Source organism: Plectropomus leopardus, chromosome 8, assembly GCF_026936395.1.
Source record: "Plectropomus leopardus strain MGB_pleo_1.0 chromosome 8, ASM2693639v1, whole genome shotgun sequence".
NCBI lineage: Eukaryota > Metazoa > Chordata > Actinopteri > Perciformes > Serranidae > Plectropomus > Plectropomus leopardus.
The window spans coordinates 196,001-209,374 of record NC_142183.1 but is presented as its reverse complement, the minus strand read 5'-3'; the positions used below and the strand labels follow the sequence as shown (position 1 = coordinate 209,374).

The window sequence follows — 13,374 nt, the reverse complement described above, 5'->3', positions numbered from 1 at the left end:
CAGATGACATAAACGAAATATAATTAACACATGTAGTAAACAGTGTAATAATATTAGTTATAGGTGTAATAACCCCAACAACAGATGACATAAACGAAATATAATTAACACATGTAATAAACAGTGTAATAATATTAATTATAGGTGTAATAACCCCAACGACAGATGACATAAACGAAATATAATTAACACATGTAATAAACAGTGTAATAATATTAATTATAGGTGTAATAACCCCAACAACAGATGACGTTATTTAATCCTGAACCTCCAGCTCGCGGCCGGAGCGACGTGCTGACGTCAGCAGCCGTGCGTCAGTGTGGAGGAATGTGCGGAAACTTGTTGAACACTTTTCTCTCTGCGCTGTTCGTCGAAGAAAGAAAACAAACATAAAACTGGACCGAAGTGACGGAAAGTTGAGCAAAGTCTGGACCCGAGGAGCCGGTGAGTGCGGCCGCCGTTCGGGGCAGAGAGGCGGGCAGAGGGAGAGGCTGCGGGGCGGCGGTCCGGGGCGGCGGAGCGGCGGAAAGTTGCTGCAGTTTGTAGGAAAATGGAGGCGGTGGGTCGGAGAAGAAGGCGCTGTCCGGGGCTGATCAGGACCATGGCTAACACTCGCACACCGCAGGGACACCGCAAACACATCCCGCCGGCTCCCACAGACACCCTCAGCCCCGAAAAACCCCGCAAACCTTTTGAACCGCTTCAGACTTCTGCGTCCAAACATCGCGTTTAGTAAACCGACTTCTGCGCTTCCGCAAACGAACTTTTCTGAGCCCGAAATGGTCGCTGGGAATCTCAACCGCGACTTTTTCAAGCACAGGCGCATCCATGTGTCCATTTAAACACTCGTTTCAGCAGATGTGTCACTTACAAACCAGAGTTTAGCGGGTAAAAGTCCCCGAATGATGTTTTAATCCTCAGAAACCACGTGCTGATTACTACACTTTCACTTTTTAATCTTTATCTGCTTTGGGATTTAAATAGCCACAAAGTTTTCACGTATGCTTAAAGATAACTTAGACTTTTTTCCCTAAAACAAATGTACTGTTCGGTGTGTTCGTTTACTTCTATCTTCCCGCGTGCCAAACTTCTGCGGGACTTGTCCCACATTGAGGCTTTGGTCGGGTCTGTGCGGGGGGGCCGTCGGTGTCCGGCTCGCGGGAGGATTTTGTCACTTTCTGTGTTCCCGGTAATAATTCCGCCCGTGTTTTATATCTGCTAACGTTTAGTAACTGTCGCCGGGGCTCTTGGTTTTCACTTGAAAACTTAGTGAACTCGCTGGCCGTCTCTTCGTGGCAGTCGGTTAAATGTGGCGTTTTCCAGATGGACTTCTGAACGTGTTTCGTGCCGTTTGTCGCTGTCGACTGAGCCGTGGTGCTGTTTCAAAATGGCCGACAGACTCCAGAGGAGGAGGACGCGCTCGTCCGTCACCCTCCCAAAACCAGAGACACCGTCTGCAAACCGCAGCCGCGACTTTATCAACATTTATGTGTTTCTTTGAAAGTATCTGAACACTTTTTTGCAGATCTGTTAGAATAAATCAGAGTTTAGCAGTAAAATGTTCCTGAGTGAGTTTTAATCATCACAAACCGCGTTTTGATTATCACACTTTACATTTTTAGGCTTTATTTGATTTAATACTTAAATGACCACACAGTTTGAACTCCTGCTCTGAGACAAAGTAAAGTAATCTTTAGAAGCTGTCTACGACTGCACTTTTATTAGTCCCAAATGCCAAACCTTCCTTTAACTTTAGCTATATTTCAGAGTTCGTCAGATATTTGTCAGTGTGCTCAGGTGAGGTTTTTGTCACTTTCGGTGTTCCCAGTTAAAATCATGTTCTCCTTTTGTATCTTGTAAATCGCTCTCGACTCTTCAGTGCAGTTTGTTAAATTTGGTGTGTTTTTGTCTCGTATGGCGCTGTCGACTGAGCTGTGGGGCTGCTTCAAAATGACTTTGGGTTTCCACAGAAAACTGTTATATCAAGAGGTTTTTTTACACTCACTCACTGTACTTTGGTACAATTTTAGGTATTTATACATGAATGTATCCATTTTATGTTGTGTAAAATATTGTTTGTTATTTAAACAAAATATAATCAACAAATAAATTATGACATAATATTACTGATAAATATAAAACTGGGTTATCACTGATCTGGTCTTTCTGGAGATCACTGATCAACTGGGTTGATCAGTGATCTCCAGAAAGACACTCACAAACTACCCAGCAGTACGCGAAATAATTCAAAAGAGCTCCACCTTTATCACCGTCAGCACTTAAAGTAGGTTACTGAGGACATTAATGCATCAGTATTTATAATCCACTAATGTAAAAGATCGCCGCAGTCGACTCACGTCACCAGTTTTATTTATAGAGTCCATTATCACAAACATGGTTTGCCTCAGACGGCTTCACAGCGTACGACATCCCTCACATCACCGGAGACAAAAAGTCGTAAATGACAAATGAAATACAATCATAGCAAAAAGGAAAGAGAAAGAGAGAGGGGGAGAGAGGGGGAGAGGCACAGCAATAATGCAAAGAAACGCATGTCATATCACAATAACGATAGGTGTCAAATTAATAAATGCACTCTATGATAGCATGAGATGTTATGTGCAAATATTGTGGGCGTGTTGGCCGTAGTCCAACACATGTAAGAAAGTTGCAACAACAAGATGCTTTTTTCCACGCTTGTTTCGAAAATAAAAACCCAATTTTAGACTCAGCTTTTTCACCAGGTGCAACACACGTGGTTTAAAATCCAGGGAGTCATCGATCATAATACCCAGGTATCTGTAAGAGTCAACAACCTCTATTTCTTTCCCACCCACGGTGAGCACCACAGGTAGATTTTATGACCTCGTCTTTAAGTAAGTAAACAACACGCGCTTAGTCTTATCTGCATTTAGAAAAGTTTCAGCTCATTCAGTGTATTTTGAACAACCAAAAAAGCATTTAGTAAGTATTCAGCGGCCTGTACAAGAGCTGCCACTCAGCAATAAACAACAGGGTCATCAGCACAGAAATGGAAAGTAGCGTTTTGACCTAGATTATTCACATAAATAGTAAATAAAAGAGGACCTAATACAGAGCCCTGGGGCACACCCATGTGAACAGCTACAATATCAGCATATCGTCCTTCATACCTAATGAGACCGATAACTAAGATAATTATCAAACCAAGCAACTGATTCCTCCGCAAGTCCTGAGCTCAGGAGTCTAAGCTGTAAAACATCATGGTTGACTGTGTCGAAAGCTTTGGATAAATCAACAGTAAACCTCAATCCAGGCTTGAACATCAAGACTCTCATCTGAAGTGCTGACACCCAGAGACTCCTCACATGAAGCAGGCCAGGTGTGATGGACTCTGAGGCCTCTCAGTACCAAACTATGACCATCCTCCCACCACACTTTTCTCCATGTATAAAACATTTTCACCACAACAGTAACTACGTCAAAACTATGAAGCAGAAGTTCTTAATGGCCTTACTTTTTTAATATTGTGGTCTTCTTCCATGTTGTCGACTCTGCAGCTTCTCGCCCCCGCGGAGGTGAAGAGTTGCACTAAACATGGCCGCTCAGACGGTGTTCTCGGTGGGAATGTTTCCCGTTGGTGTTTCTGTGATGGACGACGGTCAGAGTGACGTGCCCGGGAACACGCTGCCCGCCCCCCAGCTGGTAATGTTGGCCAACGTGGCGGCGGTGACAGCAGCGGAGGGCGGTGGCGGAGACGGCAGTGCGGCGGATGAGAAGGAGATGATGGAGCTGAAGACGGTGGGATGCAGCTATTCGGACAGCGAGGAGGAGAGCATCATCAGGTCAGGAGTAAAAACACCCCCATCAAAATTATATTAAAAAAAAAGAGAAAATATACTCCCAATCTCAAAATAATAACATTAAAAAACACACACACAAAAACTCAAAATGACAACAACAAAAAATTTTAAAAAACACCCCAAAAATATCAGTTATTTTTGGGGGAAAAAAAATCGAAACGAACCAAAACCCTCAAATTTATAAAAAAGAAAAAAAATCATTAAAAAAACAAACAAACCCAGAATTATTATTAAAGAAAAAGATACCCCCAAACTTAATTTAAAAAAAGAACATAAAATGTTTTAAAAATTATAGAAAAAGACTTAAATGTTTGCCAAAATAGCTGGCAACTAATTTTCTGACCTTTGACTGACTGATTAATCAATTAGTTAATGCAGCTGTACTCTAGAAACTGTTTGGTAATTTAATTTATACCAAAACATTTTTCATGAACTTGTGTTTTTTTATGCAAACATCTTAATTCTTAAAGTAACTGAAGCCGTCAGATAAATTGAGTGAAGTAAAAAGTACAATATTTCCCTCTTAAGTGTCGTGGAGAAGTATCAAGTGGTATAATACTCAAACTACAAGTACCTCAAACTAATACTTACGTATAATACTTGGGTAAATGTACTTATTTATACTCCAGAACTGGTGTTACCTGTGTGTTAAGTCACCTGTGTGTGTGTTATCAGATACAGCTACGACAACCAGAACCACAGAGAGGTGTGCATCATCGAGTACCCCGAGTCTCCCGGTCCGGGCATCGAGGCCGTCATTGTAGGAAACCACCTGCAGGAGGAAGAGGAGTACAATGGTGACAAAGCTGAAGACCTGTCCCGCTGCACTCAGCCACGCCCCTCAGCCGCCACCAAAACACCTGAGCGGGAAGTCCAACGTAAACACATCCCCGCCGCCGCCACGGCGCCGGAGAGCTCGAAGAAGAAGAAACCCTTCCACTGTAAGCCATGTCACTTCCAGGCGCAGAACGAGCAGGAGTTTGTCGAACACCTTGGCACTCACGGCGTCAGCAAGATGATGGTGGTGCACCGGGTGGAGTCCAGGAGCCGGACGAGGGCCAAGGAGGCCGAAATACCCGAGGCCCGGGAGCCGTCAGGAGGGGAGGTGGAGAACGGCGGGGAGGCGGCAGCCGCGGCGGCGACGGGTGACATCAAAGGGTTGATCAGGTGTGAACGGTGCGGCTACAACACCAACAGATACGACCATTACATCGCTCACCTGAAGCACCACAGCAAGGAGGGCAGCGACCACAGGTAATCGATGAACATCAGCCAAAGCTTCGGAAATAAATAATATACAAAGGGCTGCATCGTCTGCAAATCAAGAGAGAAACAGCCGACCGCACGGTTCACACGGTCGCACGGTCGGGAAAAGTCATCGAATCTGCAAACAGCAATTTCTAGGCCTGAATAAGATTTGTTTAACAATCCTTTTAAAAGGTCCTGGAATTTCATTTCACAAACCTTTATAATAACTAGCTGAGATAAATGTTGTCATTGTGGGAGATTTTTGAAGAAAAATCGCCATTTTTCCTTTGAAAATCACCAAAAGGATTTGGTACAGTGTAAAAGGTGTTGTCTGCTAAAAAGTGCTAATGAGTAAATAACTGTGTCATCTGCATAGAAACAAACATTACAGTATTTTTTGGCAATATCGCTAATATAAATACTGAAGTATAACAGACCCAGGGTAGAAACACGTGTTATTGATCACCAAAAACGGTGACTTGTGTTGTTGGGCATCATAGTTATTGTGATTTGTGCTGTGTGTGTGTAGGGTGTTTAAGTGCACTCTGTGTCCGTACACCACCGTCAGTCAGTACCACTGGAGGAAACACCTGAGGAATCACTTCCCCAGCAAACTGCACACCTGCAGCCAGTGCTCCTACTTCTCTGACCGCAAGAGCAACTACATCCAACACATCAGGACTCACACAGGTGGGACACGCCCTCGTCTCTCCTCTGTCCTGGTTGATAAAATATGAAACTCAGCGGGGTTAAAAGTGCTAACATGTATTTTCTGTGTTTGCACAGGTGTCCGTCCTTTTCAGTGTCCGTACTGCGACTACTCCAGTTCTCAGAAGACCCACCTGACCCGACACATGAGGACTCACTCAGGTCAGTCGTCCACCATGAACTCTGTCACACTTCTGACAAACTAAAAAACAACTTCTGGTCTCACCCCTGACAGCTGACAAATAAAGTAAAACTTCAAATACTACAAGTAGAGATACAACAACTAGACAGACTTACTGCAGTAAAGCGTGTGGTACTCTTCTTGTTTTCTCACTGTCATCATGTTTATGTTTGTTGCTCTCACTGAAGCAGTCGATGTCGGATCAACATGGTAAAGAGATTCACAGTTACACGCCGTGTTGTAACCTCCTGTGTTGTGTTTTGCTCCTGTCTGACACTCAGGCAGCTCAGTCTGGAAACACGCCTCACACCTGTACACGGGGTTCATACGGTCATGAAAAACTTGGAAAAGTCATTGCAATTTGCAAATAGTAATTTACAGGCCGGGAAAATTTTTGAAAAATTAAATGTACCCTTAATGTTTTGGAAGGCATGGATTTTTGTTTCACAAACTTGTATAATGACACATGATATGTTCAAAGACTGTTGGACTGTTTGGCTGTGATAAATGGTGTAATTTTGGTGATTTAAAAAAAACAAAACAAAAAAATGTGCCTTCCAAACCAAAAATCACAAAAGTATTCCAATTGTTTTTGTTTAAAAAAACTGGCCAAAAAAGCCAAACTTTTTTTTCAAATAGCCACAAAAAGTCACCAATTATTTTTCAAAAAAGACGAAAAAATACCTTTCAAAAAATAAAAATTGCCAAAAAATTATAAAGGAAAAAAAAAATCTAATTTTTTTCTTTAAAAATTGACCCATAATTTTAAAGGAAAAAAATCTTTTTTTTTTTTTTTAAATTGACCCATAATTTTAAAGGAAAAAAATCTGATTTTTTTTTAATTGTCCAAAAAAGTTATTCATAAAAATGTGTATGAACCCTGTGTTCAAAGAAACACTTTGAGCGGGGTTTGGACCGGAGGTGTTTTCAGGTTGATCTGTTCTGGTGTGAACACGAAGCTTCCTGCATGAACAGTCATCACCTGCTGCATGAAACCCTCCGCTGTCTCACTTGGACGCACCTTCGTATTCTGACTCTGAACTTCCTGTGTGCAGGTGAGCGTCCTTTCAAGTGTGAGAGTTGTAACTACCTGGCCGCCAACCAGCATGAGGTGACCCGCCATGCCCGGCAGGTCCACAACGGCCCTAAACCTCTGTCCTGCCCGTACTGCGAGTACAAGACCGCAGACCGCAGCAACTTCAAGAAGCACGTGGAGCTGCACCTCAACCCTCGCCAGTTCCTCTGCCCGCTCTGCAAATACGCCGCCTCCAAGAAGTGCAACCTGCAATACCACCTCAAGTCCAGGCACGCCGGCTGCAATGTCTCCGTGGACGTCTCCAAGGTCAAACTGCGCGTCAAGAAAGCCGGTTCTGACGGGGTCGAGGAGAACTCCGATCCCAGAGCGAGCAAGTTTGATAATACATCCAGCGTCGAGGAGGACTTTGACATGGAAGAGGACACCGTGGACGAGGACGAGGGCGTGGACTCGAGTCCCATCAACCTGTCCATCAGACAGAGCAGCATCGCTGAACCAGCACAGAGTGAAACACCGGACAAGACGCCCAAGAAATCCACTGTGGAGAAAGAGAAAGCACCAAGAGTGAAGGACAAGGTGGAACCAGAGAACAAGGTCACGACAAGGCAGAGGAAGACGGAGAAGGTCAACGAGAATCCTCCAGAGAAGGAGACGATAACAGTCGCTGTAAATGCAGACAGCAGGGTGAAGAGACGAGTCAAAAAGCTGCCGGCTGAGAAAACGGTCCAGGAAAAAGCAACATCCACAGATCCAGAAAAACCCCAGACTGAGATGGACAAGTCCGACCAACAGGAGGAACGAGACGTGAGGCAGGAAGTGGACAAAGAGGAAGAAAATTTGGCCAAGAAAGATCAGAAGACTGAAGGCGGTGGAAAGGAGAACAAAAACAACAAGACAAAGAAGTCGAAGAAGTTGGAGAAAATACCGGAACATGTCGAACAAGCTCCACAGAAACCAGAGAGTCCGGAGAAAATTCAGAAAGAAAAGGTGGTCAAGGAAAAGGCAGCAAAGAGGAAAGCGGCAGGGGCGCTCGATCTTTCCAAAAAATCCTCGTCTGAGACTCCAACCAAGACCAGACGGCTGAAAGCCTCTGCCTCTGAGAAGCAGCCGGTGACACCGGTATCAGAAGACGCTAAGAAGATGGACGACGCCCCTCCTCAACCACAAAATGAGACGACGCCGCTGAAGCAGAAGAAGACCAGGAACACCAGTAAGAAAGCGACAAGCCCTCAACAGACGGCGAGTCCAGAAAAAGGCGAGAAGACGTTAGTCAGTGTTTTATCCACAGATGCTCCGGAAGTATCCGCTCAGCCGGAAACACCAACACCGACCTCCGAGCTCCAGGAGGACACCTCCACTGACGAAGCCGCTCCCACAGCGCTGGAAAAGACTCTGAACAAACCCTCAGAGAAGATGGAGGTTTCTCCAGCCGGCAGCTCCGTCGAGGACACACCCTCTCCCACTGACGACCGCCCCGGTCCGACGTTCCTCAAACCGACATCACCACCGTCTCTGGTGCTTCCGGCTCAGCGGAGCAAACCTGGCGATCCAGAGGACGACGAGGGCATCCACAGCAGCCATGAAGGCGCAAGCGACATCAGCGACAGCGCCTCCGAGGGCAGTGACGACTCCGGACTCAACGGCAACGGCGCCGGGTCGGGTAAGATGGCCAACGACCCTGAAACGCCCACCGAGGAGCTCCCGACTCCAACGGAGCTCAAAAGTCACCTGTGCATCTTCTGCGACCGCACGTTCCCTTTGGAGGTGGAGTACCGGCGCCACCTGAACCGCCACCTCGTCAACGTGTACTACATGGACAACATCGCCAAACAGAAGTGAGGATCTGTATCCATGGCAACCAGCATGGACATCCCCTAATCTTTTCTGCTTTAACTCTTTAGAACCTGAATCAACATGATTTTTTGTGCTGCGTTCAGATGCCTCTCACCAGCATTTCAACCTGTGACACCTGAGATCATTGGTTCAACTTTTTTTTTTTTTTTTTTTACTTTTGAAAAAGGTAACAAGCAACTTGGCAAGAAATGTCCAGAAAATGGAAAAAACGTTCAAGGAAAGGGTGGCAAGAAAATTACTTAGATATTAATATAAATAATTAGATATTATCCCCAAAAGGAAAAAAAAGGTCCAGAGAACTATATTATACTATATTATAATCCTTATAATTATATATTTAAAATGATGTTATAGAATAAAAATATTTTTTTGCATGTTTTCTGGTAATTTTTAAAAAAATTTTTTTTTTACCAATTTCTTGCTAATTTTTGGGCCTTTTCTTGTTCAGTTGCTCTTTGCCTTCCATCCTGTTTTTGAAAGAAAAGAAACTGTGAAATTATTTCGAAAACACCAGTTTATTCCAGTTTTACAGACGATATAAACTGTCTCTCTTTTTACTCGTTATAAATATATGAATTCCAAGCACCAGCACTTTGTTAACCCTTTGACACCTGAGCAAACTGGCTTTATTTCTCTTCAAAAACACGGGCTGAAGATGAGGTGCAATGAAAGAGGAAATGACCCAAAAACTGGCAAGAAATTCGGGAGTAAAAGGTCAGAGGAGTGACATCACTTTTCTTGTGCTGCTTCAGGACACTTTTCACAAGTTTTTTAATCTTTTAAGCAAATTTATTTTTTTTAAAAAACAGGCAAATTTAACAAATTGCAAGAAATAATTAGGTTTAGGAAACATTTTTTTTAAATAAAGCTTGGTAAAATATCAAGTGGAAAAAAGACAAAAAGCAAAAAAACTACATGTATAATAAGCATAACTACACATTACTACATATTGAAAATCATTTTCAATATGTATATAATATGTTTCAATATTTTTTAAGGCCATTTATGTTTTGGCTTTTTTTTATTTACAGGTAATTTTCTTGTACTTACAAATTTCTTCATGATTTTTTGGGGTCATTTCTTCTCTTGCTGCTAATTTGCCTTCTCCCATGTTTTTTTAAAGAGAGGGTTTGAAAAGGTTTCAGAGGGTTAAGGAAAAACAAAACAAAAAAACCCAAACAAAAAAAAGTCAAACAAAAAAAGACAGCAAAGGGGTTATTAAAAATACAAATAAATGACCTGGAAAGATTTTTTTTGGTAAAGATTTAAAAAATGACTTGGAAAAAGCATAAATAAAAATATAATAATTCTGCGACATAATTTCACATATGTAATTATGATCATTCCCTACATTTTTTCCTTTTCCCCAGATGTTTTGTGCTGGCTTTTTTAAAAATGATTTTCTACCTCTTCATTTTTGTGATTGGTGAGACATTTCGTACTCGTTGCTTGGTGCCTTTTTCCGAAGTTCTGGAGACGTCAGGTTTCAGAGGGTTAACGACGTTACGATCAGAGAGGGGTCACTACATGTGAGGTTGAACTTCTGTTCACGTTTCGGTGGATCATTTTTATCGACATCGTTACGATCATGTTCGTCAGTTTCCATCATCCCGTCAGATCAGTTTTTAAATGTTCGGATGATTTCGTGAATCAGACTTTTGTCTTTCGGCCGTCAGTCGCTCTCAGAGACGGTCTGTTACAAACCGCCGGGTTAATATTCCGCATGTAGCCGAGTTTTGTTTCTATTATTAAAAAGTGTATTTTCCATTTTTAAAAGCATTCAGTGCCTTTGACAATCAACTGTACAGTCACACTCTCACTTTTCGTCTTGTTCTCTGATACCTTCAGACGGTCTGATTTTTTCTTTAACTTGTGAATATTTGTTGCCTTTTATAAAATGTGGGCACTTCGCTAAACTTTTTTTGACTTCTGATCGGTTAAACGACATCACACAGGTTATTGTAGTTCATCAAATATTCTTAATTATTATTCCACATTAAAAACCGCAGCCTGGGTGTGAACTCTCACTGCGTCTGGTCCGAAGAGTTCAGCGCGTTTCCTTGTAAATATTTCAGTGCAATATTCATTTAGCAGAGGAGCCAAAGTGACGGTGGAGAAGTTTTCTGATTGTAAACTAATTATTGTCTGATCTCTGATGGAGTATTGGTGCCACACTGAAGACAAAAATCCATTTTCAGAATAAAGTCATAATAAATAATACAAAGGGTAAGTCATATATTTGAGAAGAAAATTAGTAGAATAGTGTTGTAATTAAAGAGAGTAACTCACAAAAAAAGTTTTAATATTGCCAGAATAAAGTCATAATTTTATGAGAAAAAGAGTTTACTTGATTAAAAAAACATGTCACCTGACTTTGTGGCTTTAATCAGATTTTTTTTCTCTCGTTAGTTTATGAGTTTGATCAGGTAATATTACGACTTTATTTCGTTACTTTTTTTTGTGAAATCATATCTTATTCTCATTAGGACTTTTTATGACTGTAAAATTGTATTATTTTATTCTCATTAAATTACAACAATAAAGTTGTACTTTTTCTCTAAATTACGACTTTATTCTTGTGATTTTATGACTTTAGTCTTTTTTTTAATCCTCGGTCATACTGATTTGTTTGTGAATTACTAAAAACAAAAATTCTCTGTTCAAATGAGCAGAAGTTTATTAGGTTTGACAAAATGAGGTTTCTTGGGTTCTGAATATTAATTTGTGTTTTCATCAGTGAAATGCTCCGCTCTTCTCTCTATATATTCTTAGTGTATTCTTTTACGGCTGATTCTGTATTTTCTCTGCAGAGACATTAAGGGATAAAACTGGTGTTAACTTCCTGAGAAACACAAATTATTTTATTAAACTTTTATTATTTTTTTTATAAGATTCATCATTGATCATTGATTCACCACATTGATGTCGAACGTCTCAAAGTTCATCGATAGTTCAAATTATTATTTAAATTCTTTCCAAAATATTAAAACAGTCTAAATGTTACATTTTTCTGGATGAAATTAAACTCACGGAGCAAAAAGGAGTTATTAATAAATATAAGATAACACCATTTTTATCCTTTAAACAGAGTAAAGAGTTGTTTTACGTCCTGGATGAGAAAATAATTCCTCTAACTGAACTTTTACGAATAAATTTAAATGAGAAACTCTCATTATAAATATTGCTCCCCGTGTTCAGTAACTGTCTGTTTTCACTTTAACACACTGAGCTCTGATTCATTCAGTCAAGATCAGTTTAATCTGTATATTTTTTTCAATAAAGACTTTTAAAACCATAAAAGTCGTTTGTTTCTGGCATTAATGGAAAATGAAGCACACATTCAAAAACAAAATCACACACACAAATCGATATTACCACATAAAAAATGAGTGGATGTTTTCAAAAACGGAAAACTAAATGTGCAAAATGTTTTTTTCACTAAACATTTTTCCAAGAATATTGTACATGTATTATTTTGTAACTGCAAAACCGGGAGATGACACACAAAATAAAGCAGAAAAATGATGATGGGGTGAATTAAATTAAAAATGAGGGGTTTGCGGAGTGTCTGGCTGATTATCGGAGCTGATATTTGGAGTTTTGTGTCGGCGTTTTATTTGAAAATCTTAATTAAAATTTTAAATGAATTAAAAAACCTCCCGCATGGGAGGAACTTTCACTTTTTACTTTATTTATGTATATTTTTACTCAGTTACTGAGTTATTAGATATGTTCAGAGTTACTGAATATTTCTGCCACATTTCAGCAGCAGATTTTGACTCTTCGTGAAACCGAAAAACATGAAACGAGTTTTGACATTGTGACTCAAACACCTCCGCGTGCTTTGGCACTCTTACCTGCGATGTCCTTTTGTCTCCTGTCCCTCTGAGGTCGGACACTTCCGCCTGCAGGCTCCTCGGCTGTGACGTCTAATATTTTAGGTCTTTCAGTTTTATGTCACTTAACTGTGTTCGTCTAAATTAAAGCTGTTAGAGGTAAAAAACAGAAACACGATGAGCTCACAGCTGATAATACATCCACGAGCCAAACACCTGACTGACGGACACCTACCGGCGCCTGCGTGTCTGCTGCCCTCTGGTGGCACGGCGGACTCACACACGAAATACTTCCAAAAAACTTCAAACACCGAAATTCAAAAACTGCACAATAAACCTGAAATCTTAGATCAAGGCATTTACATTATGGTTTAATATATATTTGAATGAACGACTTTATTTTGAATAAAAAAAACATATAATAAACAAACAAACACAAATACGGTGTCCGATATATCTTTTTTTCATGAAGACCCTGTGAGACATTGTAAACAGCATTTTATATCTGATGTGTCTGTGGTTTTGTGTCTCCTTTTAGTTATTTGATGTCTCTTTGTGGTCATTTTGAGTCTCTTCTGGATGATCTGATGTTTGATATTTCGTGGGTGAAGGCCAGGGGCCCCCTGACACTTTGGGCCCCTGGACCTGGACCGGCGGTCCCCGTCAGTC

The 13,374-nt window shown here is 41.1% G+C and overlaps 2 protein-coding genes across 2 annotated transcripts in view; one reads left to right on the top strand and one right to left on the bottom strand.

The window, feature by feature from the left end:
- Positions 1-2,353: 2,353 nt before the first annotated feature.
- noa1 (nitric oxide associated 1) overlaps positions 2,354-13,374 on the bottom strand; it is an 18,013-nt gene continuing 6,992 nt past the window's right edge. Inside the window, 4 exon segments of the mRNA XM_088080695.1 lie at positions 2,354-3,791; positions 4,500-4,614; positions 5,062-5,156; positions 12,727-13,374. The exon segment at positions 12,727-13,374 is cut by the window's right edge and continues 504 nt beyond it. The gene's annotated coding sequence lies outside the window, so the exon portion shown is untranslated.
- Positions 3,577-12,169, top strand: rest (RE1-silencing transcription factor). The gene is made up of 5 exons (XM_042493139.2): positions 3,577-3,824; positions 4,518-5,096; positions 5,620-5,780; positions 5,877-5,960; positions 7,035-12,169. Exons 1-5 carry the CDS (start codon positions 3,577-3,579, stop codon positions 8,852-8,854), a joined length of 2,892 nt encoding a protein of 963 aa, XP_042349073.2. The 3' UTR covers positions 8,855-12,169.